Source organism: Pipra filicauda, unplaced genomic scaffold, assembly GCF_003945595.2.
Source record: "Pipra filicauda isolate LSUMZ 115617 unplaced genomic scaffold, ASM394559v2 scaffold1208_size22553_pilon, whole genome shotgun sequence".
In the NCBI taxonomy this organism is placed as follows: domain Eukaryota; kingdom Metazoa; phylum Chordata; class Aves; order Passeriformes; family Pipridae; genus Pipra; species Pipra filicauda.
Window position 1 is genome coordinate 1 of NW_024103661.1, and position 22,554 is coordinate 22,554.

Sequence of the window (22,554 nt, forward strand, 5' to 3'; positions counted from 1 at the left end):
TCAGCCCAAATCCCTGGATCTCACCCCAAATCCCTGGATCTCACCCCAAATCCCTGGATCTCAGCCCAAATCCCTGGATCTCACCCCAAATCCCTGGATCTCACCCCAAATCCCTGGATCTCACCCCAAATCCCTGGATCTCACCCCAAATCCCTGGATCTCACTCCCAAATCCCTGGATCTCACCCCAATTCCCTGGATCTCAGCCCAAATTCCCGACCCACCGGCTGGAAGTCGAAGCCGAAGGCGTCTCCGGAGGGGGGGGGCAGCAGGGGGGGGTCGCTGGGGGGGACCCGGGGGGGGGCTGAGGGACCCCCCAGGGCCCCGGGTTTGCCCTGGAACCCTTTGGAAGCAGCTCCTGGAAAAGGCAGGAGGGTCGGGAAGGGCTGGGAAGGGAGGGAAGGGTTGGGAAGGGAGGGAAGGGAGGGAAGGGCTGGGAAGGGTTAGGAAGGGTTGGGAAGGGCTGGGAAGGGTTGGGAAGGGTTGGGAAGGGCTGGGAAGGGAGGAAAGGGGGGGAATGATCCCAAAAAAGGCCCTTTCCCAGTTTTCTCACCCGGGCCGGGCAGGAGGGTTGGGAAGGGTTGGGAAGGGTTGGGAAGGGTTGGGAAGGGTTGGGAAGGGAGGGAAGGGTTGGGAAGGGGGGGAAGGATCCCAAAAAAGGCCCTTTCCCAGTTTTCTCACCCGGGCCGGGCAGGAGGCTCCGCAGGTTCAGGAAGGGGTTGAGGGGCAGCTGGAACTCCTTGGGGGGCTCCCCCAGCAGCGACACCTGGGGGGGCATTGAGGGGGTTTGGGGGATCCCAAAAGGGTTTGGGGGATCCCAAAAGGGTTTGGGGGGTCCTGGAGGGGTCTAAAGGGGGTTTGGGGGATCCCTGAGGGGGTTTGGGGGGTCCTGGAGTTGGGAGTCCCATCCCAATGTTTCCACCCCAGATTTCAGGGTCCCCATCCCAGATCTGGGAGTGTTCCCATCCCATATTCTGGGGTGTTCCAATCCCAGATTTTGGGGTGTTTCTATCCCAGATTCCCGGGTGTCCCCATCCCGTATTTTGGAATGTCCCCATCCCATATTTTGGAGTGTCCCCATCCCATATTTTGGAGTGTCCCCATCCCATATTTTGGAGTGTCCCCATCCCATATTTTAGGGTATTTCCATCCCATATTTTGGGGTGTCCCCATCCCCTATCCCGGGTGTCCCCATCCCATATTCCCAGAGTGTCCCCACCCCCCATTCCCAGCCGTCCCCCCCCGTATCCCGGGGCTCTCCTCACCTCCCCCTTGGATTTGGGAATGGCAGCTCCGTGTCCCAGCCCGGGGGGGGGTCCCGGGGGGGTCCCGGCTGCTCCCGCTCCCGTTCCCAGCTTGTCCCGCTCCGCCCCCACCTGGGCCAGGAAGGACGCCAGGGCCGCGTTCCCGGCGGGAATGCCGGGGGATTTGCCGGGGCCCCCCGCCAGGTCCCCGGGCAGGGGCCCTCCTGCAGGCACAGGACAAGGCTTTGCCTTGGAAAAGGGCTCTCCTGGGAAAAGGGGCTGCACTTCCCACCTGGAGCGAATCCCGGGGCGGCAGGAGGAGGGAATTCCCGGGAAAACCGGGGGGGTTTTGTGGGGAAAAGGAATTCCACCCCCCCAAAAAACAACTCCCCCCCCGCCAAATTCCCAAAGACTCCAAAGGAATTCCCCCCAAAAAATAAAACTTCCGAAAAATTCCCAAGGATTTCAAAGGAATTTCCCCCCCAAAAAAATAAAATTTCCAAAGGAATTCCCAAAAAATAAAATTTCCAAAAAGTTCCCAAGGATTCCAAAGGAATTTCCCCCCAAAAAAAATTCCCCCCAAAGATTTCAAAGGAATTCTCCCCCCCCCAAAAAAAAATAAAATTTCCAAAAATTTTCCGAAGATTCCAGAAGGACTTTTCTGAAAAAAAAAACCCCAAAAAGGAACAGGGAATTCCCCCCCCCCAAAAAAAAGGAAGAGGGAATTCCTCAAAATGTGCCTTTTCAGGGCTGTGGGAAGAGGGAATTCCCAAAAGAAATGAAGCGGGAATTCCAAAAAAAAAAATGCCCTTTGGGGGTGCAGGAATAGGGAATTCCCAAGAAAAAAGGAAAAGGAATTCCCCCTGAAAAAAAGAGGGAATTCCCCAAAAAAGGAAAAGGAATTCCCCCCAAAAGAAGAGGGAATTCCCAAAAAAAACCCCAACCCCTTTTAGGGGCTGTGGGAAGACAGAATTCCCAAAAAAACCCCCTTTTTGGAGGCTCGGGAAGAGGGAATTCCCAGGGAAAAAGGTGGGAAAACCACCCAGAAAATGGGGAAAAAAAATCCCAGCGGGAAGAGGTTTGAGGGGGGAAACAAGGAGAGGGATCCTTGGATCCTCTTCCCACCTGGAAAAGCCCATCCCAGACCCCCCCTGCTCCTCCCTCCCCCCTCCAAAAATCCCAGGGAAGGGGGAAATTCCCTCGGGCCCAGGGGGAGATTCCCTGGCTGCCGAGGGCCGGAATTCCGGGATCACCTGCGGGAATTCCGGGATCACCTGTGGGAATTCCAGGATTACCTGCGGGAATTCCGGGATTACCTGTGGGAATTCCGGGATCACCTGTGGGAATTCTGGGCTTACCTGCAGGAATTCCAGGATTACCTGTGGGAATTCCAGGATTACCTGCAGGAATTCCAGGATTACCTGCAGGAATTCCAGGATTACCTGTGGAATTCCGGGCTTACCTGCAGGAATGTCTGCCAGGAGCTTCCCGGGGGGCTGGGCCGGGGCCAGGCCCAGGGGGAGGGAGCCCAGCGGGGACTCGCCCAGAATTCCCGGCTTCTGGAAGCAGAAAAGGCGGGATAAGGGCGGGGAAAAGCCGGGAAAAGCCACGGTGGGAAAAGGGCTGGGACTGGGAAAAGGGGGGGGGTGGGAGAAGGGTTTGGTTTTTTCCCTGCTGGATCCAATCCTGGAGCCGCAGGAACGGGGAATTCCGGAATTCCCCTGAAATTCCCCAAAAAACCCCAAAACCCTTCTGGGAGAAAGGTCAGAAAAAAAACAGGGAAAAACCACCCGAAAGGTGGGAAAAACCCAGGCAGGAAGAGGTTTGGGAAGAGGTTTGGGAAAAGGTTTGGGAAGAGATTTGGGAAAAGCTTCGGGAAGATTCAACCCTCCCTCTTCTCTCTGGGAAAAACCCCGGATTTGGGAATTCCCGGTGGGAATTACCTGGGAACGGCCGTGCAGGGTTGAGGGGGGAGAATTCCAGGTGGGAATTCCCTGGGAATGGCCGTGCAGGGCTGAGGGGGGGGAATTCCAGGGCAGGGAATTCCAGGTGGGAATTCCCTGGGAATGGCCGTGCAGGGCTGAAGGGGGGGAATTCCAGGTGGGAAGTCTGGAATGGCCTGGCAGGGCATAGGGGGGGAATTCCAGGGGGGAATCCCTGGGAATTCTGGTGCAGGGCTGAGGGGGGGATTCCGGTGGGAATTACTCTGGGAAATGGCCGTGCAGGGCTGAGGGGGGGGAATCCATGGTGGTAAGTCTGGGAAATTGCCTGTGCAGGCTGAGTGGTGGTAATTCCAGGTGGTAATTCCCCGGGAATGGCTGGCAGGGCTGTAGGGGGGGAATTCCAGGTGGGAATTACCTGGGAATGGCCGTGCAGGGCTGAGGGGGGGGAATTCCAGGTGGGAATTACCTGGGAATGGCCGTGCAGGGCCAGCTGGAGCAGCGCCGTGGGAAGGGCCGGGCTGGGCACCAGGGGCAGGGAAGGGGCAGCTCCCAGAATTCCTGCTGGGAAGAGACTCGGGAGGAAGCCCCTGGGGTCGGGAATCCCCTCCCCGGGAGTTTCCCCCCTGGGATTCCCGGGAATTCCTTACCCTGCTTCCCGGGGTGCAGCAGGGCGGGCAGCAGGAGCTGCAGGGACGTGGGATTCCCGAGGCTCTGCAGGATCTGCAGGATGCTGGGCTCGGGAAGCAGCCCCTTCCCGCGGTTCAGGGCCTGGAAAACCGGGAAAAACCCCGGAATTACGGCCCTGGGAGCACAGAAACAGCAGGAGCCCAGGCCCAGATCCCCCCAGGAATCCCGGGGCTCCCCAATTCCTTTGGTTCCCTGATTCCTGTGTCTCCCTCATTCCTGTGATTCCTCAGTTCCTGGGGTTCCCCAATTCCTTTGTCTCCCCAATTCCTTTATCTCCCCAATTCCTTTGGTTCCCTCATTTCTCTGGTTCCCCAATTCCTGGGGTTCTCCAATCCCTGCACTTCCCTAATTCCAGCTGATCCCCCATCCCTGCAGGTCCCTCATTCCTCTCCTTCCCCAATCCCTCTGCTTCCCCCAATCCCTCTGCTTCCCCCAATCCCTCTGCTTCCCCCAATCCCTCTGCTTCCCCCAATCCCTCTGCTTCCCCAATTCTTGTGCATCCTTAATTCCCAGGCCCCCCCAATTCCCAGACTCCCCCCATTCCCAGACTCCCTGAATTCCCACAATTCCCCGGGCTCCCCAATTCCCAGGAATGCTGACACTCCCACTGTGGCCTGGGCATCCAAGGTGCCCCTGCCAGGATGGGATTCCTTTGGTTCCCCAGTTTCCCACCATCCCCTAATTCCCACATTCCCTCAATCCCCACGCTCCATCCCCTCCATCCCCTCGATTCCCGCCATTCCCTGGGCTCCCCCATTCCCAGGGATTCCTGGGAACTGCTCCCCACCGTGGCCTGGGCATCCAAGGTGCTCCTGCCAGGATGGGATTCCTTTGGTCTCCCAGTTTCCCACCATCCCCTAATTCCCATATTCCCTCAATTCCCCCAATTCCTGCCATTCCCTGGGCTCCCCCATTCCCGGGGATTCCAGGAACTGCTCCCCACCGTGGCCTGGGCGGCGATGAGGGCGGCCAAGGGATGGGATTCCTTTGGTTCCCCCGTTCCTCACCATCCCCTAATTCCCATATTCCCTCAATTCCCCCAATTCCTGCCATTCCCCGGGCTCCCCAATTCCTGGGGATTCCCGGGAATTCCTCCCCACCGTGGCCTGGGCAGTGATGAGGGCGGCCAAGGGATGGGATTCCTTTGGTCTCCCAGCTCCTCACCATCCCCTAATTCCCACATTCCCTCAATCCCCACGCTCCATCCCCTCGATTCCCGCCATTCCCTGGGCTCCCCCATTCCCAGGGATTCCAGGAACTGCTCCCCACCGTGGCCTGGGCGGCGATGAGGGCGGCCAGGGTGCTCCTGCCGGGGGGGCCGGGGGCACAGAAGGACACCCGGATGTGGTTCCCGGCCAGGGGGATCCCGTCCGTGGCCTCCTGGACTCGCTCGGCCCATTCCGGGGACTCCAGTTCCAGGACAGCAAAGCCCTTCAGGGCCCCGTCCTGGCCGTAGGCCAGCTGGAAAACAGGGACTGGGATCAGGGGAGAGGGGGTGGGGGGAAAGGAGGGAGGGAGGGGGAGGAAAGGGGGGAAAGGGAGAGGAAAAGGGGGAGAGGGAAAATCCCCCTCCATCCCCGAACCCCTCCACGTGCCCAAATCCCCACCCCCAGCTCCCTCCCCTCTTCCCAAATCCAATTCCCTGCTCCCAAACCCCCTTTTCCCAAACTCCTTTCTCCCTCTTCCCTTTCCCCTTTCTCCCTCTTCCCAACCCCCCTTTTCCCTCTTCCCCTTTCTCCCTCTTCCCAACCTCCCAAACCCCTTTTCCTCTTTTCCCACCCCCTCCTCCTCTTCCCACTCCCTTTTCCCCCTTTCCCACCCCATCCCCTCTCCCCATTCCCATGTTTCCACCTTTCCCACCCCTCTCCCCATTCCTGTATTTCCCCCTCTCCCTGTGCCATCCCCTCTCCCCACTCCCATGTTTCCCCTCTCCCCATCCCTGTCTCCCCCTTTCCCCATCCCTGTTTTCCCCTCACCTGACAGAAAGTTGGCTCCCTATCCCCTCTCCCTCTCCCCTCTCCCCTCTCACCTGACAGAAAGTGGGCTCCCTATCCCCTCTCCCCATTCCCCTCTCCCCTCTCACCTGACAGAAGGCAGGCTCCCTCTCCCCTCTCCCCATCCCTGTTTCCCCTCTCACCTGACAGAAGGTGGGCTCCCTATCCCCTCTCCCTATCCCCATTCCCCTCTCCCTATCCCCTCTCCCCTCTCACCTGACAGAAGGTTGGCTCCCTATCCCCTCTCCCCATTCCCCTCTCCCCTCTCACCTGACAGAATGTTGGCTCCCTCTCCCCTCTCCCCATCCCTGTTTCCCCTCTCACCTGACAGAAGGTTGGCTCCCTCTCCCCATCCCTGTTTCCCCTCTCACCTGACAGAAGGTTGGCTCCCTCTCCCCATCCCTGTTTCCCCTCTCCCCTGACAGAAGGTGGGCTCCCTATCCCCTCTCCCTATCCCCATTCCCCTCTCCCTATCCCCTCTCCCATTCCCCTCTCCCCTCTCACCTGACAGAAGGTTGGCTCCCTATCCCCTCTCCCCTCTCCCCATTCCCCTCTCCCCTCTCACCTGACAGAAGGTGGGTTCCCTATCCCCATTCCCCTTTCCCCCTCTCCCCTCTCACCTGACAGAAGGTGGGCTCCCGGATGGCCCCGAAGACCCCTCGCAGCCTGTCCAGGTCGCTGAAGTTGTGGGGCAGCTTCTCCACGCAGAGGCAGCGGGAGTGGAGCAGCTCCGGGCCGGGCTGGGCCGACTCCACCCAGTGCACGAAGAGGCTCCTGGTGCCCAGGCGCCGGCCCAGCAGCGCCGACTTGGCCCGGGCCGCCGAGTCCTTCTTCATGTACTCCACGAACCCGTACCCTTTGGAATGGCCCGTCCGCTCGCTGTACACCAGGAAACAGCGCTCCACGTTCCCGAAGGGCCGCACCAGCTCCTCGAAGTGCTGCTGCGACAGCAGCCGCGGCAGGTTGGCCACGCACAGCAGCGAGTCCGGGGGCTGCAGCTGCACCCGCAGCTCCCGATCCCGCAGCCGGGAGCCGTGGAAGCGACGCACGGCGGAGTCGGCCTGGTCGGCCGTCAGCAGGGTCACGAAGGCTGGGAATGAGGGAAAAACAGGGAAAAACAGGGAATAAAGGATGGCTGAGTCAGCCTGGTCGGCCGTCAGCAGGGTCACGAAGGCTGGGAATGGGAAAAACAGGGAAAAATGGGAAAAGGGATGAGAGAGGGATGGCGGAGTCGGCCTGGTCGGCCATCAGCAGGGTCACGAAGGCTGGGAATGAGGGAAAAAGGGATGAGGGGGGAAAGGGAAAGGGGGTTGGGAAGGGAAGGGGTCGCTGGGAAAAGGGGGGTTGGGAAAGGAAAGGACCCCTGGGAAAAGGGGGGCTTGGAGAAGCATCCCGGGTTGTTCCCTTTCCCAAGGGACCCCGTCAGCTGGGGGCTGATTCCAGGGGCTGATCCCGGAGCTCCAGGGGCTGATCCCGGAATTCCAGGGGCTGATGCTGGGGCTGATCCTGGAATCCCAGGGGCTGATCCCGGAGCTCCAGGGGCTGATGCTGGGGCTGATCCCGGAATCCCAGGGGCTGTTCCTCACCCGTTCCTTTGTACTTGTCCACGAAGCAATACTTGAGCTCGTAGTCACTCAGCAGGTCGTGGACCTCCTGGAAAACCAGGAAAAATTCCCACGAATTTCGGTGGGGGGGGAAAAGGGAATTGGGGTCGCAGGGAAAAGCTCCAGCCTCGATCCCAGTCCCGATCTCCCCCTGTCCCGATCCCGCTCCCGCTCACCTGGTTGGTCACGTCGGGCGGTAACCCCCTGATCAGCACCTTCCGCCGGTTGCGGAACTGCCTCGCGCTGCGCTCCAGGCGGCTCCGCACCTCGGCGGGGGGGAGCGGCGGCAGCTCCTCCTCGGGGGCGCGCCCGGGCCCCGCCGGCGGCTCTTCGGGCCCCGCTCGGGGCTCCCGCCCGGGCCCCGCCGGCCCTTCCTCGGGCGCCGCTCGGGGCTCCCGCCCGGGCCCCGCTCCGGGCCCGCTCCCCGACACCGCCGCCGCCATCTTGGCCCCGCCGCCGCCGCCACCCGCCGGGCAAACCCCCCAGCAACGCGCCTCCCCATTGGAGGAGGGCTCTGAGGGGGGGATGTGTCGGAGCGTGTGATTGGGAGAGTCTGAGGGGGGGCGGGGGTTGTTTGTGTCCGAGCTGGTGATTGGGTGCGGCGGGGCGAGGGGGAAGGTTGAGGGGTGTGATTGGTTGGGTGGGTGGAGCGGGGAGGGGGGCGCGACCTTTGACCCCGCGGAGGGACCCGAAATAGCCCCAAAACAGCCCCAAAACAGCCCCGAACAGCCCCAAAACATCTCCAAATAGCCCAAAGGGGCACTAAAATACCCCAACACACCCCCCCGAGAACCCCTAAAATACCCCCAAAGACACTCAAAATACCCCTAAAAAAGAGACCCCAAAATACCCCCCAAATACCCCAAAGGGACCCAAAACACCCCGAAATTCCCCCCCAAAGGGACCCCAAAATATCACACACCGGACATACCTGGAGGGGTTTTTCCATCCTTTATTTGGGAAGGGCCCTGAACCCCAAAATCCAGGGAGAACCCCCCAATTTCCAGGAAGATCCCCTCAAATCCGGGAGGTCCCAAACCCAGGACCCCAAATTCCCTTCCCCCTGGAAATGGGATTCGGGGGGGTCCCCATTCCCACCTCCTTTTTTATTTTTTCCCCTTTCTGGCCCTTCCAGGACGTTGGAAAATCCCGGTTTTCCTCCTCCCCAGGAGCTGCCCCCGAACCTTCGGCCTGGGGTGGGATTTTGGGGGGGGGTTATGGGATTTTGGGGGGGTTTTATGGGATTTGGGGGGTCCTGGGCGGGATTTTGGGGGGGGGTTGTGGCACTTGGGGTTCTTTGGGTGGGATCTGGGGGGTCCCGGGTGGGATTTAGGGGTGTTTTTGTGGGATTTGGGTTTTTTTGGGTGGGATTTTGGGGTCCCTGGGTGGGATTTGGGGGTCCCCAGGTGGGATTTTGGGGTGGTTTTGTGGGATTTGGGATGTCCTGGGTGGGATTTGGGGTTGTTTGGGTGGGATTTGGGGGTGTTTCTGTGGGATTTGGGGTGTCCTGGGTGGGATTTGGGGTTGTTTCTGTGGGATTTGGGGGTGTTTGGGTGGGATTTGGGGTTGTTTCTGTGGGATTTGGGGGTGTTTGGGTGGGATTTCGGGGTCTCCCGGCTCTGCCTCCGCCGTTTCCGGGGTCGGGAAGCGCCCGAGGGGCTTCGTTTCCTCTTGGTGGGGAACAAATCTGGGGAGAAAAGGGCGAAAAAAGGTGAAAAGGGACAAGTTTTGGGGTGAAAAGAGGACAATTTTGGGGTGAAAGAGGACAATTTTGGGGTGAAAAGGGGCACTTTCGGGGCCGTTCCGGAGGTGTCAGAGCGTTTACTTTGAACCAAACTCATGGAAATTCAGGAATTTTTTGGTGTCATCAACCACCTCCAGAGGGAAAAGGGGGGTCAGTCCCACCCCCCAAACTCACCTGTAACTCCCCAAACTCCCCCCAAATTCACCTGTCCCCCCCAAACTCACCTGTCCCCTCCCAAACTCACCTGTCCCCCCCAAACTCACCTGTCCCCCCCAAACTCACCTGTGTCGGGCTCCTCCCCCACCTCCTGTCTGTAGTACTCGGCGTCGTCCTCGTCCTCCGAGGGCGTGGCCACACCTGGCTCAGGTGCGCCGGGGTCCTCGACGTCGCTGTCACCCTCCTTGTCACCTGTCCTGGCACCGTCACCTGTCCCGGCCTGGCCCTGCCGGCGTCGCATCCCGGCCAGGCTGCGCTCCCTGGGGGGGACAGGGACAGGTGAGGGGACAGGTGAGAGGGGACAGGTGAGGGGGGACAGGTGAGGGACAGGTGAGAGGGCACAGGTGAGGGGGGACAGGTGAGGGACAGGTGAGGGGGGACAAGTGAGGGCACAGGTGAAGGGAGAAAGGTGAGGGACAGGTGAGAGGGGACAGGTGAGAGGGGACAGGTGAGGGACAGGTGAGAGGGGACAGGTGAGGGGACAGGATGGAGGACAGATGAGGGGGGGACAGGTGAGGGGGGACAGGTGAGGTTTGATCCCAGCGCTGCCCTCACCTGGGAGTGTCACCTGTGACACCTGGGAGTGTCACCTTGTCCTGCCCTCACCTGGGAGTGTCACCTGTGTCCCCCTCACCTGTTCAGGTGCCTCAGGTGCCGTTTCCTCTCCAGGTCCTGCTCCTGTTTCCGCCTCCGCTGGGCCTTGAGCTGCAGCTTCTGCTCCCGGCGCTGCTGCAGCCGCTGCAGCTCCTCCTCCGACCTGTGCACTGGGACAGGTGAGACCCCCGGGGACAGGTGAGACCCTCAGGGGACAGGTGAGACCCCCGGGGACAGGTGAGACCCTCAGGGGACAGGTGAGACCCCCTGGGTACAGGTGAGACCCCAAACTGTGCCGTGAGACCCCCCAGGTGTGTCACTCACCCAGCCCAACCCAGGGGTGTCCCCACACCCAGGTGAGTGTCCCCAGGTGTCCCAGGTGTGTCCCAGGTGTGTCCCCAGGTGCGTCCCCATGCCCAGGTGTGTCCCCAGGTGCGTCCCCATGCCCAGGTGTGTCCCAGGTGTGTCCCAGGTGTCCCCAGGTGTGTCCCAGGTGTGTCCCCAGGTGTCCCCAGGTGTGTCCCAGGTGTGTCCCAGGTGTGTCCCCAGGTGTCCCAGGTGTCCCCAGGTGTGTCACTCACCCAGCCCGTGGTACACGACACTGCCCTGGCCCAGCCCAGCTGTGTCCCCATGCCCAGCTGTGTCCCCAGGTGTGTCCCAGGTGTCCCCGGTGTCCCCCCAGGTGTGTCACTCACCCAGCCCGTGGTACACGACACTGCCCTGGCCCAGCCCAGCTGTGTCCCCATGCCCAGCTGTGTCCCCAGGTGTGTCCCAGGTGTCCCCGGTGTCCCCAGGTGTGTCCCCAGCTGTGTCCCAGGTGTGTCCCCAGGTGTCCCAGGTGTCCCCAGCTGTCCCCAGGTGTGTCCCCAGGTGTGTCACTCACCCAGCCCGTGGTACAGGACGCTGCCCTGGCCCAGCCCCTCCTCCACCTTCACCAACTGCAGCGTCAGGCGAGGCCCGATCTGGGGACAGGGGGGACAGGGGGGACGTCAGGGAGCCCTGGGGGCACCTGGCACCCGGCCCTCGTGTCCTTAATGTCCCCTCAGTGTCCCCAATGTCCCCTCAGTGTCCCCAATGTCCCCAGGATGTCCCCAGTGTCACCTCAGTGTCCCCAATGTCCCCAGTGTCCCCAGTGTCACCTCAGTCAGCCTCACAGCGCTCTGCTGGCCCCCCTGGTGTCCCCTATGTCCCCTCAGTGTCCCCAATGTCCCCAGGATGTCCCCAATGTCCCCAGGATGTCCCCAGTGTCCCCAGTGTCACCTCAGTCAGCCTCACAGCGCTCTGCTGGCCCCCCTGGTGTCCCCAGTGTCCCCAGGATGTCCCCAATGTCACCTCAGTGTCCCCAGGATGTCCCCAATGTCCCCAGTGTCCCCAGTGTCACCTCAGTCAGCCTCACAGCGCTCTGCTGGCCCCCCTGGTGTCCCCAGTGTCCCCAGGATGTCCCCAATGTCACCTCAGTGTCCCCAGGATGTCCCCAATGTCCCCAGTGTCCCCAGTGTCACCTCAGTCAGCCTCACAGCGCTCTGCTGGCCCCCCTGGTGTCCCCAATGTCCCCAGGATGTCCCCAATGTCCCCAGTGTCCCCAGTGTCCCCAGTGTCACCTCAGTCAGCCTCACAGCGCTCTGCTGGCCCCCCTGGTTGCCCCTCCCGGCGCAGTCCTGGGGCAGCTCCAGCACGTTGTGGGTCCCGTCCTGCTCGGCCTCGCTCTCCGACAGGGCCACCTCCCTGGGGACAGGGACGGGGTCACCAGGGTCACCAGGGTCACACAGGGTCACCACAGTGTCCCCAGGGTCATCACAGGGTCCCCAGGGTCACCACAGTGTCCCCAGGGTCACCACAGTGTCCCTGTGTCACCCCCATGTCCCCTCCCTGCTCGGCCTCGCTCTCCGACAGGGCCACCTCCCTGGGGACAGGGACGGGGTCACCGGGGTCACCGGGGTCACCGGGGTCACACAGGGTCACCACAGTGTCCCCAGGGTCATCACAGGGTCACCAGGGTCATCACAGTGTCACCAGGGTCACCACAGTGTCCCTGTGTCACCCCCATGTCCCCTCCCTGCTCGGCCTCGCTCTCCGACAGGGCCACCTCCCTGGGGACAGGGACGGGGTCACCGGGGTCACACGGGGTCACCACAGGGTCACCGGAGTCACCACAGTGTCCCTGTGTCACCCCCATTCCCAAATGCCCCCCCTTCACGTGTCCCCTGTTTCTCCCTGTCCCGTGTCCCCCCCCCATCCGGTGTCCCCTCCCCAATGTCCCCCCCCTGTCCCCAACATCCCCCCCATGTCCCCAATGTCCCCCCTCACCCCAGGAGCAGGTCACTGACGTCCTGGGGGTCCCCAATGTCCCCCCATGTCCCCCCTCACCCCAGGAGCAGGTCACTGACGTCCTGGGGGTCCCCAATGTCCCCCCATGTCCCCCCTCACCCCAGGAGCAGGTCACTGACGTCCTGGAGCCGACTGAGGTTCGGGAATTTCTCCTGGAGAAGCTTCCGGAGCCCCCGACTGACCCCCACGGGAACCACCTTCACACTGCTGGGAACGGGAGTGGGACAACGGGATAGGGACAATGGGATTAGGACAGTGGGATTGGGACAGTGGGATTGGGACAATGGGATTGGGATAACGGGATTGGGACAATGGGAATGGGATAATGGGGATGGGATAACGGGATTGGGACAATGGGGATGGGATAATGGGGATGGGACAATGGGGATGGGATAACGGGATTGGGACAATGGGAACGGGACAATGGGAATGGGATAACGGGATTGGGACAATGGGAATGGGATAATGGGGATGGGATAAGGGGGATGGGATAACGGGATTGGGACAATGGGGATGGGGGGATCCGGGGGAAGGGGCTCACTAGTGCCGGAATTCCAGGAGCTGCGACTCCGAGTCGAAGGTGAGGAGCAAACAGCGACGGATGGAGTTGAGATTGACCTGGAGAGGGAACGGGAGAATGGGACAATGGGAATGGGACAGGGAACGGGAGAATGGGATAATGGGAATGGGACAGGGAATGGGACAATGGGATAATGGGAATGGGACAGGGAACGGGATAATGGGAATGGGATAATGGGAACGGGATAATGGGAATGGGACAAGGACAGCAGGGAAGGGAACGTTTGGGAAGGTTTGGTTTGGGAAAGGAAGGGAAGGTTTGGGAAGGGAAGGGAAGGATGGAAATGAGAAGGGAAAGAGAAGGGAAGGGAAGGAAAAGGGAACAGAGAAGGAGAATGAAAATGAAAAAAGGAAAAGGGAAAGGAGAAGGAAAAGGGAAGGAGAAAGAGAAGAAAAAGAGCAGGGAAAAGGAAGAAGAGTAAAAGGAAAGAGGAGGAAAAGGGAAGGGAGAAAAAGGGAAGGGAGAAAAAGGGAAGGGAGAAAAAGGGAAGGGAGAAAAAGGGAAGGGAAGGAAAGAGAAAGAGGAAAGAGAAAAAAAATGGGGAAGAGAAGGAAAAGGAAGGGGAAGAAGGAACAGGGAAGATTCCAGAGCCGCCCCCCCCCCCCCCAGCATTCCCGAATTCCCGGGTTCCCCACGGCCCCTGTGGACGTTGAGGGCCGGGAACATCCCCTGGAACATCCCGGCCATGAGCTTGACGTGGATCTGGGGGAGCCCGAAGTTGCTGAGCACCAGGAGAGGGGGGTGGGAGAACTGCTGCTCGTGCATCCGGTGCCTCCGGAGAGCAGAGACCACGTCCCGGATCAGGGAATACTGGGAAGGGGAAAGGGGGGAAATCACCCCAAAATACCCATAAAATACCCTAAAAAACCCCCTAAAACCAGCCCCAAACCCCCCAAAGCTGCTCGTGCCTCCGGAGAGCAGAGACCACGTCCCGGATCAGGGAATACTGGGAAGGGGGAAAGGGGGGAAATCACCCCAAAATACCCTCAAAATACCCCCAAAATACCCTCAAAATACCCCCAAAATACCCTAAAATACCCTAAAAAAACCCTAAAACCAGCCCCAAACCCCCCAAAGCTGCTCGTGCCTCCGGAGAGCAGAGACCACGTCCCGGATCAGGGAATACTGGGAAGGGGAAAGGGGGGAAATCACCCCAAAATGCCCTCAAAATACCCCCAAAATACCCTCAAAATACCCCCAAAATACCCTAAAATACCCTAAAAAAACCCTAAAACCAGCCCCAAATCCCCCAAAGCTGCTCGTGCCTCTGGAGCGCTGAGAGCATGTCCCGGATCAGGGAACACTGGGAAGGGGAAAAGGAGGGAAAACCACCCCCAAATACCCTAAAAAAACCCCTAAAACACCTCAAAAACATCCCTAAAACCCCCCCCAAAAATGCCCTCAAAACACCCCAAACCCCCCCCAAAAAAAATCCCCCTGAAAACACCTCAAAACCATCCCAAAAATACCTCAAACCCCCCTAAAATCCCCCCCAGACCCCCCCAGTCCCGGACCAGGGAATGCTGGGGGGGGTCAGGGGTACAAAGACCCCCCCAAAACCCCCCCTGAGACCCCCCAAAGTCCCCCCAAGACCCCCCCAAAACCCCCCCAGCCCCACCTGCAGCACTTTGAAGGTCAGGGTGGGACCCCCTGGGAGCCGGAAAAGCTTCTGGGGGGGGGAGAAGGGGGAGGAAAAGCTTCAATTCCAGGGAATTTTGGGAATCTGGAGCCCCCCCCCAATCCCTGGGACCCCCCAAATCCCCCCCGGGACCCCCCCCGACCCATCAGAGCGTTTACTTTGGAGCATCACGGCCCCAAAACGGCCCCAATTCAGCCCAAATCCTTTCATCATTTGAGTCTGGGGGGGGGACACATCCCCTGGGAGCCCCCAAAATCAGCCAGGACACCCCAAAATCAGCCAAGACCCCCCCCAAATGATCCAGGACCCCCCAGAAATGAACCAGGACCCCCCCAAAACTGTGCCAAGAGCCGCCTAAAATGATCCTGGACCCCCCAAACTGGGCCAGGATCCCCCCAAGATGACCCAGGACCCCCTAAAATGATCCAGGACCCCCCCAAAAATGATCCAAGACCCCTCCCAAAATGATCCAGGACCCCCCCAAAATGATCCTGGACCCCCTAAACTGGGCCAGGACCCCCCAGAAATGATCCAAGACCCCTCCCAAAATGATCCAGGACCCCCCCAAAAATGAGCCAAGACCCCCCCCCAAAAGGAGCCAGGATTCCCCAGAATGTTCTGGGACCCCCAAACTGAGCCAGGACCCCCCAGAAATGATCCTGGACCCTCCAAAAATGATCCTGGACCCCCAAAAATGATCTTGGACCCCCCAAAAATGATCCTGGACCCCCAAAAATGATCCTGGACCCCCCCAAAATGACCCCAGACCCCCCAAGATGACCCCAGACCCCCCAGATTTTGTGGGGTCCCCCCACTGACCAGGTTGATGCTGGTGGGGGTCTTGCTGAGCACCAGGAAATGGGAGACCCCCAAAGGCCCGGCCACGGCCACCAGGTCCCGCAGGGAATTGTTCTTCCGGACCTGGGAATGCAAATGGAAACAAATAAATAAATATAAACCCCATAAAAAATGAAAATCCCACAGGGAATTGTTCTTCCGGACCTGGGAATGCAAATGGAAACAAATAAATAAATATAAACCCCATAAAAAATGAAAATCCTGCAGGGAATTGTTCTTCCGGACCTGGGAACCCAAATTAAAAACAAATAAATAAATATAAACCCCACAGAAAATAAAAATCCTGCAGGGAATTGTTCTTCCGGACCTGGGAACCCAAATGAAAACCAAATAAATAAATATAAACCCCACAGAAAATAAAAATCCTGCAGGGAATTGTTCTTCCGGACCTGGGAACCCAAATTAAAAACAAATAAATAAATATAAACCCCACAGAAAATAAAAATCCCACAGGGAATTGTTCTTCCGGACCTGGGAACCCAAATTAAAACCAAATAACAATAAATGAACATAAACCCCACAGAAAATAAAAATCCCACAGGGAATTGTTCTTCCGGACCTGGGAATGCAAATGGAAACAAATAAATAAATATAAACCCCATAAAAAATAAAAATCCCACAGGGAATTGTTCTTCCGGACCTGGGAAATCCAGATTGGAAACAAATAAATAAATATAAACCCCACAGAAAATAAAAATCCCACAGGGAATTGTTCTTTCGGACCTGGGAACCCAAATTAAAACCAAATAAATAAATATAAACCCCACAGAAAATAAAAATCCCACAGGGAATTGTTCTTCCGGACCTGGGGAATCCAGATTGGAAACAAATAAATAAATATAAATCCCATAAAAAATAAAAATCCTGCAGGGAATTGTTCTTCCGGACCTGGAAACCCAAATGGAAACAAATAAAAATAAATGAACACAAACCTGATAGAAAATAAAAATCAAAATAAAAATTAAAAAGTAAAAATATAAATAAAAGCAATAAAAAATAATTAAAAATAGGGTTAATAAAAAAAACAAAAAATAAACTAATAAAAATAAAAATAAAATAAAAAATTAGAAAATAAAAATAAAATAATTTAAAAAATAAAAATAAAATAAAAAATAAAGTAAAAATAAGATTAAAAATAAAAATAAGGTTAAAAATAAGATTAAAAATAAACAAAAATAATAAATATAATAAGAATGGTAATAAAAAAATAAATTAAAAAATTAGAAATATAAATAAGAATAATAAAAATAAAAAAAATTAACAAAAAATAAATAAAAGAATATAAATAAAAATTAAAAATAACAAAAATAAATTAAAGAATATAAATAAAAATTAAAAAATAAAAATACAAAAATTAAAATAGTATAAAAATAAATAAAATTTAAAAATCGAAATATAAATAAATTTAAAAATAAAAATACGAAAATTAAAGTAGAACAAAAATAAATAAAATTAAAAATAGAAAGTATAAATAAATAAAATAAAAAATAAATAAGATAATTAAAAATAATTAAAATAAATAAAAATAAATAAAATAAATAAAAATAAATAAAATAAATACAAACAAATAAAATAAATACAAACAAATAAAATAAATAAAATAAATAAAATAAATAAAATAAATAAAATAAATAAAAATAAATAAAATAAATAAAAATAAATAAAATAAATACAAATAAATAAAATAAATACAAACAAATAAAATAAAAACAGAGTCCAAATGAAAGTGGCCCCCCAGCCCCCGACCTGCAGCGCGCGGGCCGTGTAGGGCTCCATGACCCTCCGCAGGTCCTGCCCGAGCCCCCGCAGGCTCCTCCCGACTCTGCCCCGCGGGAACACGAACGAGTGCGGGACGGTGCCGAACTCGCGCTCCGCGCGCTCCCGCGCCACGGCGCGTTCCCGCCGCTGGTGGCGGCTCTGGGGGGGGAAAGGGGGGGGAAAGGGGGGGCGAGACCCCAAATTTCGGGACATTCGGGCTCCCAGTCGCCGCTTTTTGGGAGCCCAGAAGGGCTGGAAATCCCGAATTTTGGGACATCCGGGACCTTCACCTCCCGTACCCCCCCCCACGGTGCAACCGGGACCCCCCCAACCCCTCCAACCCCCCCCGGAGCGCCCGGAACCCCCAAATTTTGGGATAAACCGCCCCCCCCCGTCCCCATTTCCCCCCAAATTTCCTCATTTTTACCCCATTTTTGCCCTCATTTCTCCCGTCCCCCCCCATTCCCCGCTACCACCGCCCCCTCCCCCCCACCCCATCCCCCCCACCCCCCGCCGCCCCCCCATTCTCACCCCAAATTCCCCCAGTTTTGCCCAATTTTCGCCCCATTTTTACCCAATTTCGCCCCATTTCCCCCCTTCTCCTCCCCTCCATTCCCCGCCGCCCCCTCCCCTCTCCCTCTCCCACCCCCTCACTTTCCGCGGCCTTTCCCCCCGTTTTTGCCCCTTTTTGCCCCTTTTTGCCCCATTTTCGCCCCCCGGACCTTCCCGGGCCGCCCCATCCCTGCCACGTGCTCGGCGCCACTTCCGGGTGGCGTCACTTCCGGCCGCTTCCGGCTCCGCCGCCTTCCCCCCCCGCGGGTTCCGCCCCTTTTGGTTCCGCCCCCCCCAAAGACCCCCCGGGACCCCCCAAAAGCCCCTTCTGGGACCCCCTCCGGGACCCCTAAAAAGACCCTTTTGGGACCCTCCAAAAAGACCCCCCCGGACCCTTCCAGGACCCCCCAAAAGACCCCTCATGAGACCCCCCCTTGGACCCTCCTGGGTCGCCCCAAAAGACCGTTTTGGGACCCTCCTGGGACCCCCCCAAAAAGACCCCCCAAAAGACCCTTTGGGGACCCCCCCCCCAAAAAACCCCAAAAGAGCCTTCTGGGAGTGCCCAAAAGACCCCCCTAAAGACCTAAAGGAGGGGGGGCTGCGCCTCTGGGGAGCCCCGGACAGGTCGGGGGGGTCACCAGGGGTGTGACCCCTCCCCTCCAGGTGCTCCCCCCCCCCTTCCGGGCAGGTGAGGGGGGGTCCCAAAATTGCTCTGGACAGGGAGGGGGAAGGTTTGGGGTCCCTCAATGAGGGGGGGCTGCACCCCTGGGGACCCCCGGGCAGGTTGGGGGGGTCCCCAAAGGTGTCCCCCCCCCAGGTGCCCCCCCCGTGTCTGTCCCAGGTGAGGGGGGGGTGTCCCCAAATCGCCCTGGACGGGGGGGGGGAGAAGGTTTGGGGACCCCAAATGCGGGGGGGCCGCACCTCTGAGACCCCCCAACCCGCCGGGGGGGTCCCCAGGGATGTTTTCCCCCCCCCTCCAGGTGCCCCCCCCGTGTCCCCCCCCCCGCCCGGGCGGCTGATCCCGATCCCACGTGAGGCGCTGATCCCGTAAGAGCCTTTGCCCGTCCCGTGGGGGATTTGGGGGGGCCCGGGGGGGGATTTGGGGCCGGGGGGGCTCAGCCATGGCCGCCCCCCCGCCCCGCACGGTGCTGGTCACCGGCTGCTCCTCCGGCATCGGCCTGGCCGTGGCCGTGCAGCTCGCCAGGGACCCCCAGAGACGGTACCAGGGTGAGTGGGGGGGGCCCTAAACCTGACCCTAAACCTGACCCTAAAACTGACCCTAAAACTGACCCCAAACTGACCCCAAAACTGACCCAAAACTGACCCCAAACTGACCCCAAACTGACCCCAAACAGACCCAAAACTGACCCCAAAACTGACCCCAAACTGACCCCAAAAACGGTACCAGGGTGAGTGGGGGGAGACCCTAAACCTGACCCCAAAACTGACCCTAAAACTGACCCAAAACTGACCCTAAAACTGCCCCAAAACTGCCCCAAAACTGACCCCAAAACTGACCCCAAACTGACCCTAAAACTGACCCAAAACTGACCCTAAAACTGACCCCAAACTGACCCCAAAACTGACCCCAAACTGACCCTAAAGCTGACCCCAAAACTGACCCTAAAACTGACCCAAAACTGACCCAAAACTGACCCAAAACTGACCCCAGAGACGGTACCAGGGTGAGTGGGGGGGGGCAAAACTGACCCTAAACCTGACCCCAAAACTGACCCCAAAACTGCCCCAAAACTGCCCCCAAAACTGCCCCCAAAACTGCCCCAAAACTGACCCCAAAACTGACCCCAAAAACGGTACCAGGGTGAGGGGGGGGGGGACCCTAAACCTGACCCTAAAACTGACCCTAAAACTGCCCCAAAACTGACCCCAGAAACGGTACCAGGGTGAGTGGGGGGGGGGGAGACCCGAAAACTGACCCCAAAACTGACCCTAAAACTGCCCCAAAACTGACCCCAAAAACGGTACCAGGGTGAGTGGGGGGGAGACCCTAAAACTGACCCAAAAACTGCCCCCAAAACTGGCCCCAAAAACGGGACCGGGGTGAGTTCGGGGGTCCCCGGGGCAGGAGGGGAAGGTTTGGGGTCCCCCGGAAGGGGAGAGGGAAAGATTTGGGGTCCTCAGAACAACCCCGGGACGGGTTTGGGGTCCCCAGAGTCTCCTGGGAAGGGGAGGAAGATTCGGGGTCCTTGGGATGGGGTGGGGGAAGGTTTGGGATCTGCGGGTTTGGGGGGGGGTCTCTGGTGGATTTCGGGGGTCCCTGATGGGTTGGGGGGGGTCCCTGATGGATTTTGGGGTCCCCAGTGGTGGCCACCATGCGGGACCTGTCCCGGAGGGGTTCGGGGGGTCCCTGATGGATTTGGGGGGGTCCCTGATGGATTTGGGGGGTCCCTGATGGATTTTGGGGTCCCCAGTGGTGGCCACCATGCGGGACCTGTCCCGGAGGGGTCCCCTGGAGGCGGCGGCCGGGGAGACCCTCGGGGAGACCCTTCGGATCCTGCGGCTCGACGTGACCAGCGACAGCTCCGTGGCCGAGTGCCTGGGGGGGGTCCCGGGGGGGCGCGTGGACGTGGTGGGTGAGTTCGGGGGGGCTCTGGGACCCCCCTCCGTGTGATTGGGGGGGTCCCCGAACAGCGGGGGGGGGGGTTTGGGGGTTTTTGGGGGTTTCCTGGAGTCAGGCAGGGGGTGGATTTTGGGGGGGTCTCTGAACAGCAGGGGGGGGTTGGGGGGTTTTGGGGGGTCCCGGAGCCCCAGGAGGGGTTTTGGGGGGGGTTTTGGGGGGTCTCTGAGTCCCACGGGGCAGATTTTGGGGGGGACTTTGGGTGGGTTTTGGGTGGGTTTTGAGTGGATTTGGGGGGAGATTTTGGGGGGATTCTGGGCGGGTTTTGCTGAGTTTTGATGGGGTTTCGGGGGTATTTGGGGACATTTGGGGGTCTCCGACCCCCCTCTTGCCCCCCCTCCCCAGTGAACGACGCCGGGGTGGGGCCGGTGGGGCGATTTTCGGGGGGGGGTTTCGGCGAATTTCGGGGGGATTCTGGGTAGGTTTGGCCGAGTTTTTACAGGGTTTTTGGGGACGTTCGGGGGTCCCTGACCCCCCCTCTCCCCCCCCCCAAGTGAACAACGCCGGGGTGGGGCTCGTGGGGCCCCTGGAGGCGGCGACGGGGCCGCAGATCCAGCGGGTGTTCGACACCAACGTGTTCGGGGTCCTGCGGCTCATCCAGGCGCTGCTGCCGCAGATGAAGCAGCGCCGGAGCGGCCACATCGTGGTGGTCAGCAGCGTCATGGGGCTGCAGGGTGAGGGCACCCCCCAGTCCCACCCCCGGGGACCCCCAAAACACCCCCGGGACCCCCAAAACACCCCCGGGACCTCTGACCCCCGCCCCGGACTCCCAATCCTCCCCAGAGACCCCCAACCTTCACAGGGGCTGCAGGGTGAGGGCACCCCCCAATCCCACCCCCGGGGACCCCCCGGGACCCCCAAAACACCCCTGGGACCCTCAAATCAACCCCGGCGTCACTGAACCCCCGGGACCCCCAAATTCCCCCCCCCGGGCCCCCGAGTTCTCACAGGGACCCCCAAATCCTCTCAGTGGCTACACAGTGAGGGAAAGCCACCAGATCCCACCCCCGTGACTCCCCGGGTCACCCCCAGGACCGCTGAACCCCCAGGGACTCCCAATCCTCACAGGGACCCCCAAATCCCCCCGGGACCCCCAAGTCACCCCCAATCTTCACAGAGGCTGCAGGGTGAGGGGGCCCCCCCAAAATCCCCCCCCCTGGGACTCCCCGGGTCACCCCCGGGACCCTCAAATCAACCCTGGGGTCACTGAACCCCCGGGACCCCCCAAAATCCCACCCCCTGGGACTCCCCGGGTCACCCCCGGGACCCTCAAATCAACCCTGGGGTCACTGAACCCCCGGGACCCCCAAATTCCCCCCCCGAAGCCCCTCAACCCCTCCCAGCCCCCCAATTTTGGGGGGTTTTGGGCCCCCCCGAAGCCCCCCGACCCTCCCAAATTTTGGGGCGCCCCCCGACCCCCCCCGTGCCCCCCAGGGGTGGCTTTCAACGACATCTACTCGGCCTCCAAGTTCGCGGTGGAGGGGCTGTGTGAGAGCCTGGCCGTGCAGCTGCTGCGCTTCAACATCTTGTGAGTGCGGGGGGACCCCGAAACCGCCCCCAAAACACCCCAAAACACCCCCGGGACCCCCCCAAATACCCGCGGCACCACCCGACCCCCGCAAACCCCCCCGAGGTACCCCAAAACCTTCCCGAGGTCCCGCAAACCACCCCAAAAACACCTCAAAACCCTCCCCAAGCCACCCCAAAATCATCTCAAAACCACCTCAAATCCCTCCCCAGACCCCAAAATACCCCCGGGACCCCCCGACCCCCCCAAAAACCACCTCGAAACCCTCCCAAAACTCCCCGAACCGTTCTGAAAACGCCCCAACCTCACCCCCGAACCGCCCCGACCCCCCCCGAGCCCCCTTCCCACGTCCCCTAAAAGCCCCCCGCGATCCCCCCCGATCCCCCCGTGTCCCCCACGATCCCCGTGTCCCCCCGTGTCCCCCGTGTCCCCCCGTGTCCCCCGCTATCCCCGTGTCCCCCCGATCCCCCCGAACCCCCCGTGTCCCCCCGATCCCCCCGTGTCCCCCCGTGTCCCCCCGTGTCCCCCGCTATCCCCGATCCCCCGTGTCCCCCCGATCCCCCCGTGTCCCCCCGATCACCCCGATCCCCCCGTATCCCCACGATCCCCCCGTGTCCCCCCGATCCCCCCGTATCCCCCCGATCCCCC

The 22,554-nt window shown here is 59.0% G+C and overlaps 2 protein-coding genes across 2 annotated transcripts; one reads left to right on the top strand and one right to left on the bottom strand.

Annotated features, from left to right (window-relative positions):
- Positions 1–24: 24 nt before the first annotated feature.
- LOC113984740 lies at positions 25–17,457 on the bottom strand. Its single transcript, XM_039386900.1, has 21 exons — positions 17,177–17,457; positions 15,392–15,493; positions 14,552–14,602; positions 13,573–13,743; positions 12,895–12,971; positions 12,453–12,560; positions 11,627–11,750; positions 10,909–10,987; positions 10,066–10,195; positions 9,498–9,691; positions 8,583–9,158; positions 7,648–7,985; positions 7,454–7,520; positions 6,488–6,957; positions 5,143–5,334; positions 3,834–3,954; positions 3,653–3,747; positions 2,706–2,802; positions 1,265–1,467; positions 681–765; positions 25–357 (listed from the first exon to the last, which is right to left on the bottom strand). Exons 1-21 carry the CDS (start codon positions 17,399–17,401, stop codon positions 182–184), a joined length of 3,681 nt encoding a protein of 1,226 aa, XP_039242834.1. The 5' UTR covers positions 17,402–17,457; the 3' UTR covers positions 25–181.
- An 867-nt stretch (positions 17,458–18,324) lies between these two features.
- On the top strand, positions 18,325–21,963 carry LOC113984741 (retinol dehydrogenase 8-like). Its single transcript, XM_039386903.1, has 4 exons — positions 18,325–18,967; positions 20,173–20,334; positions 20,873–21,052; positions 21,813–21,963. The coding sequence occupies exons 1-4, from the start codon at positions 18,862–18,864 to the stop codon at positions 21,908–21,910; spliced, it is 546 nt and encodes a 181-aa protein (XP_039242837.1). The 5' UTR covers positions 18,325–18,861; the 3' UTR covers positions 21,911–21,963.
- Positions 21,964–22,554: the final 591 nt, after the last annotated feature.

What these genes read in the sequence shown, in the direction of transcription:
- LOC113984740 (XM_039386900.1), bottom strand. Translation starts at nt 17,401, where the DNA reads ATGTCCCGAAATTTGGGGTCTCGCCCCCCCTTTCCCCCCCCTTTCCCC. An exon ending in ACACGGCCCGCGCGCTGCAG is followed by an intron (nt 15,494 to 17,176) that starts GTCGGGGGCTGG and finishes TTGCATTCCCAG; the next exon opens with GTCCGGAAGAACAATTCCCT. An exon ending in CTCCTGGAATTCCGGCACTA is followed by an intron (nt 12,561 to 12,894) that starts GTGAGCCCCTTC and finishes TCCCGTTCCCAG; the next exon opens with CAGTGTGAAGGTGGTTCCCG.
- LOC113984741 (XM_039386903.1), top strand. Translation starts at nt 18,862, where the DNA reads ATGGCCGCCCCCCCGCCCCGCACGGTGCTGGTCACCGGCTGCTCCTCC. An exon ending in CCCCCAGAGACGGTACCAGG is followed by an intron (nt 18,968 to 20,172) that starts GTGAGTGGGGGG and finishes TGGGGTCCCCAG; the next exon opens with TGGTGGCCACCATGCGGGAC. An exon ending in CAGCGTCATGGGGCTGCAGG is followed by an intron (nt 21,053 to 21,812) that starts GTGAGGGCACCC and finishes CGTGCCCCCCAG; the next exon opens with GGGTGGCTTTCAACGACATC.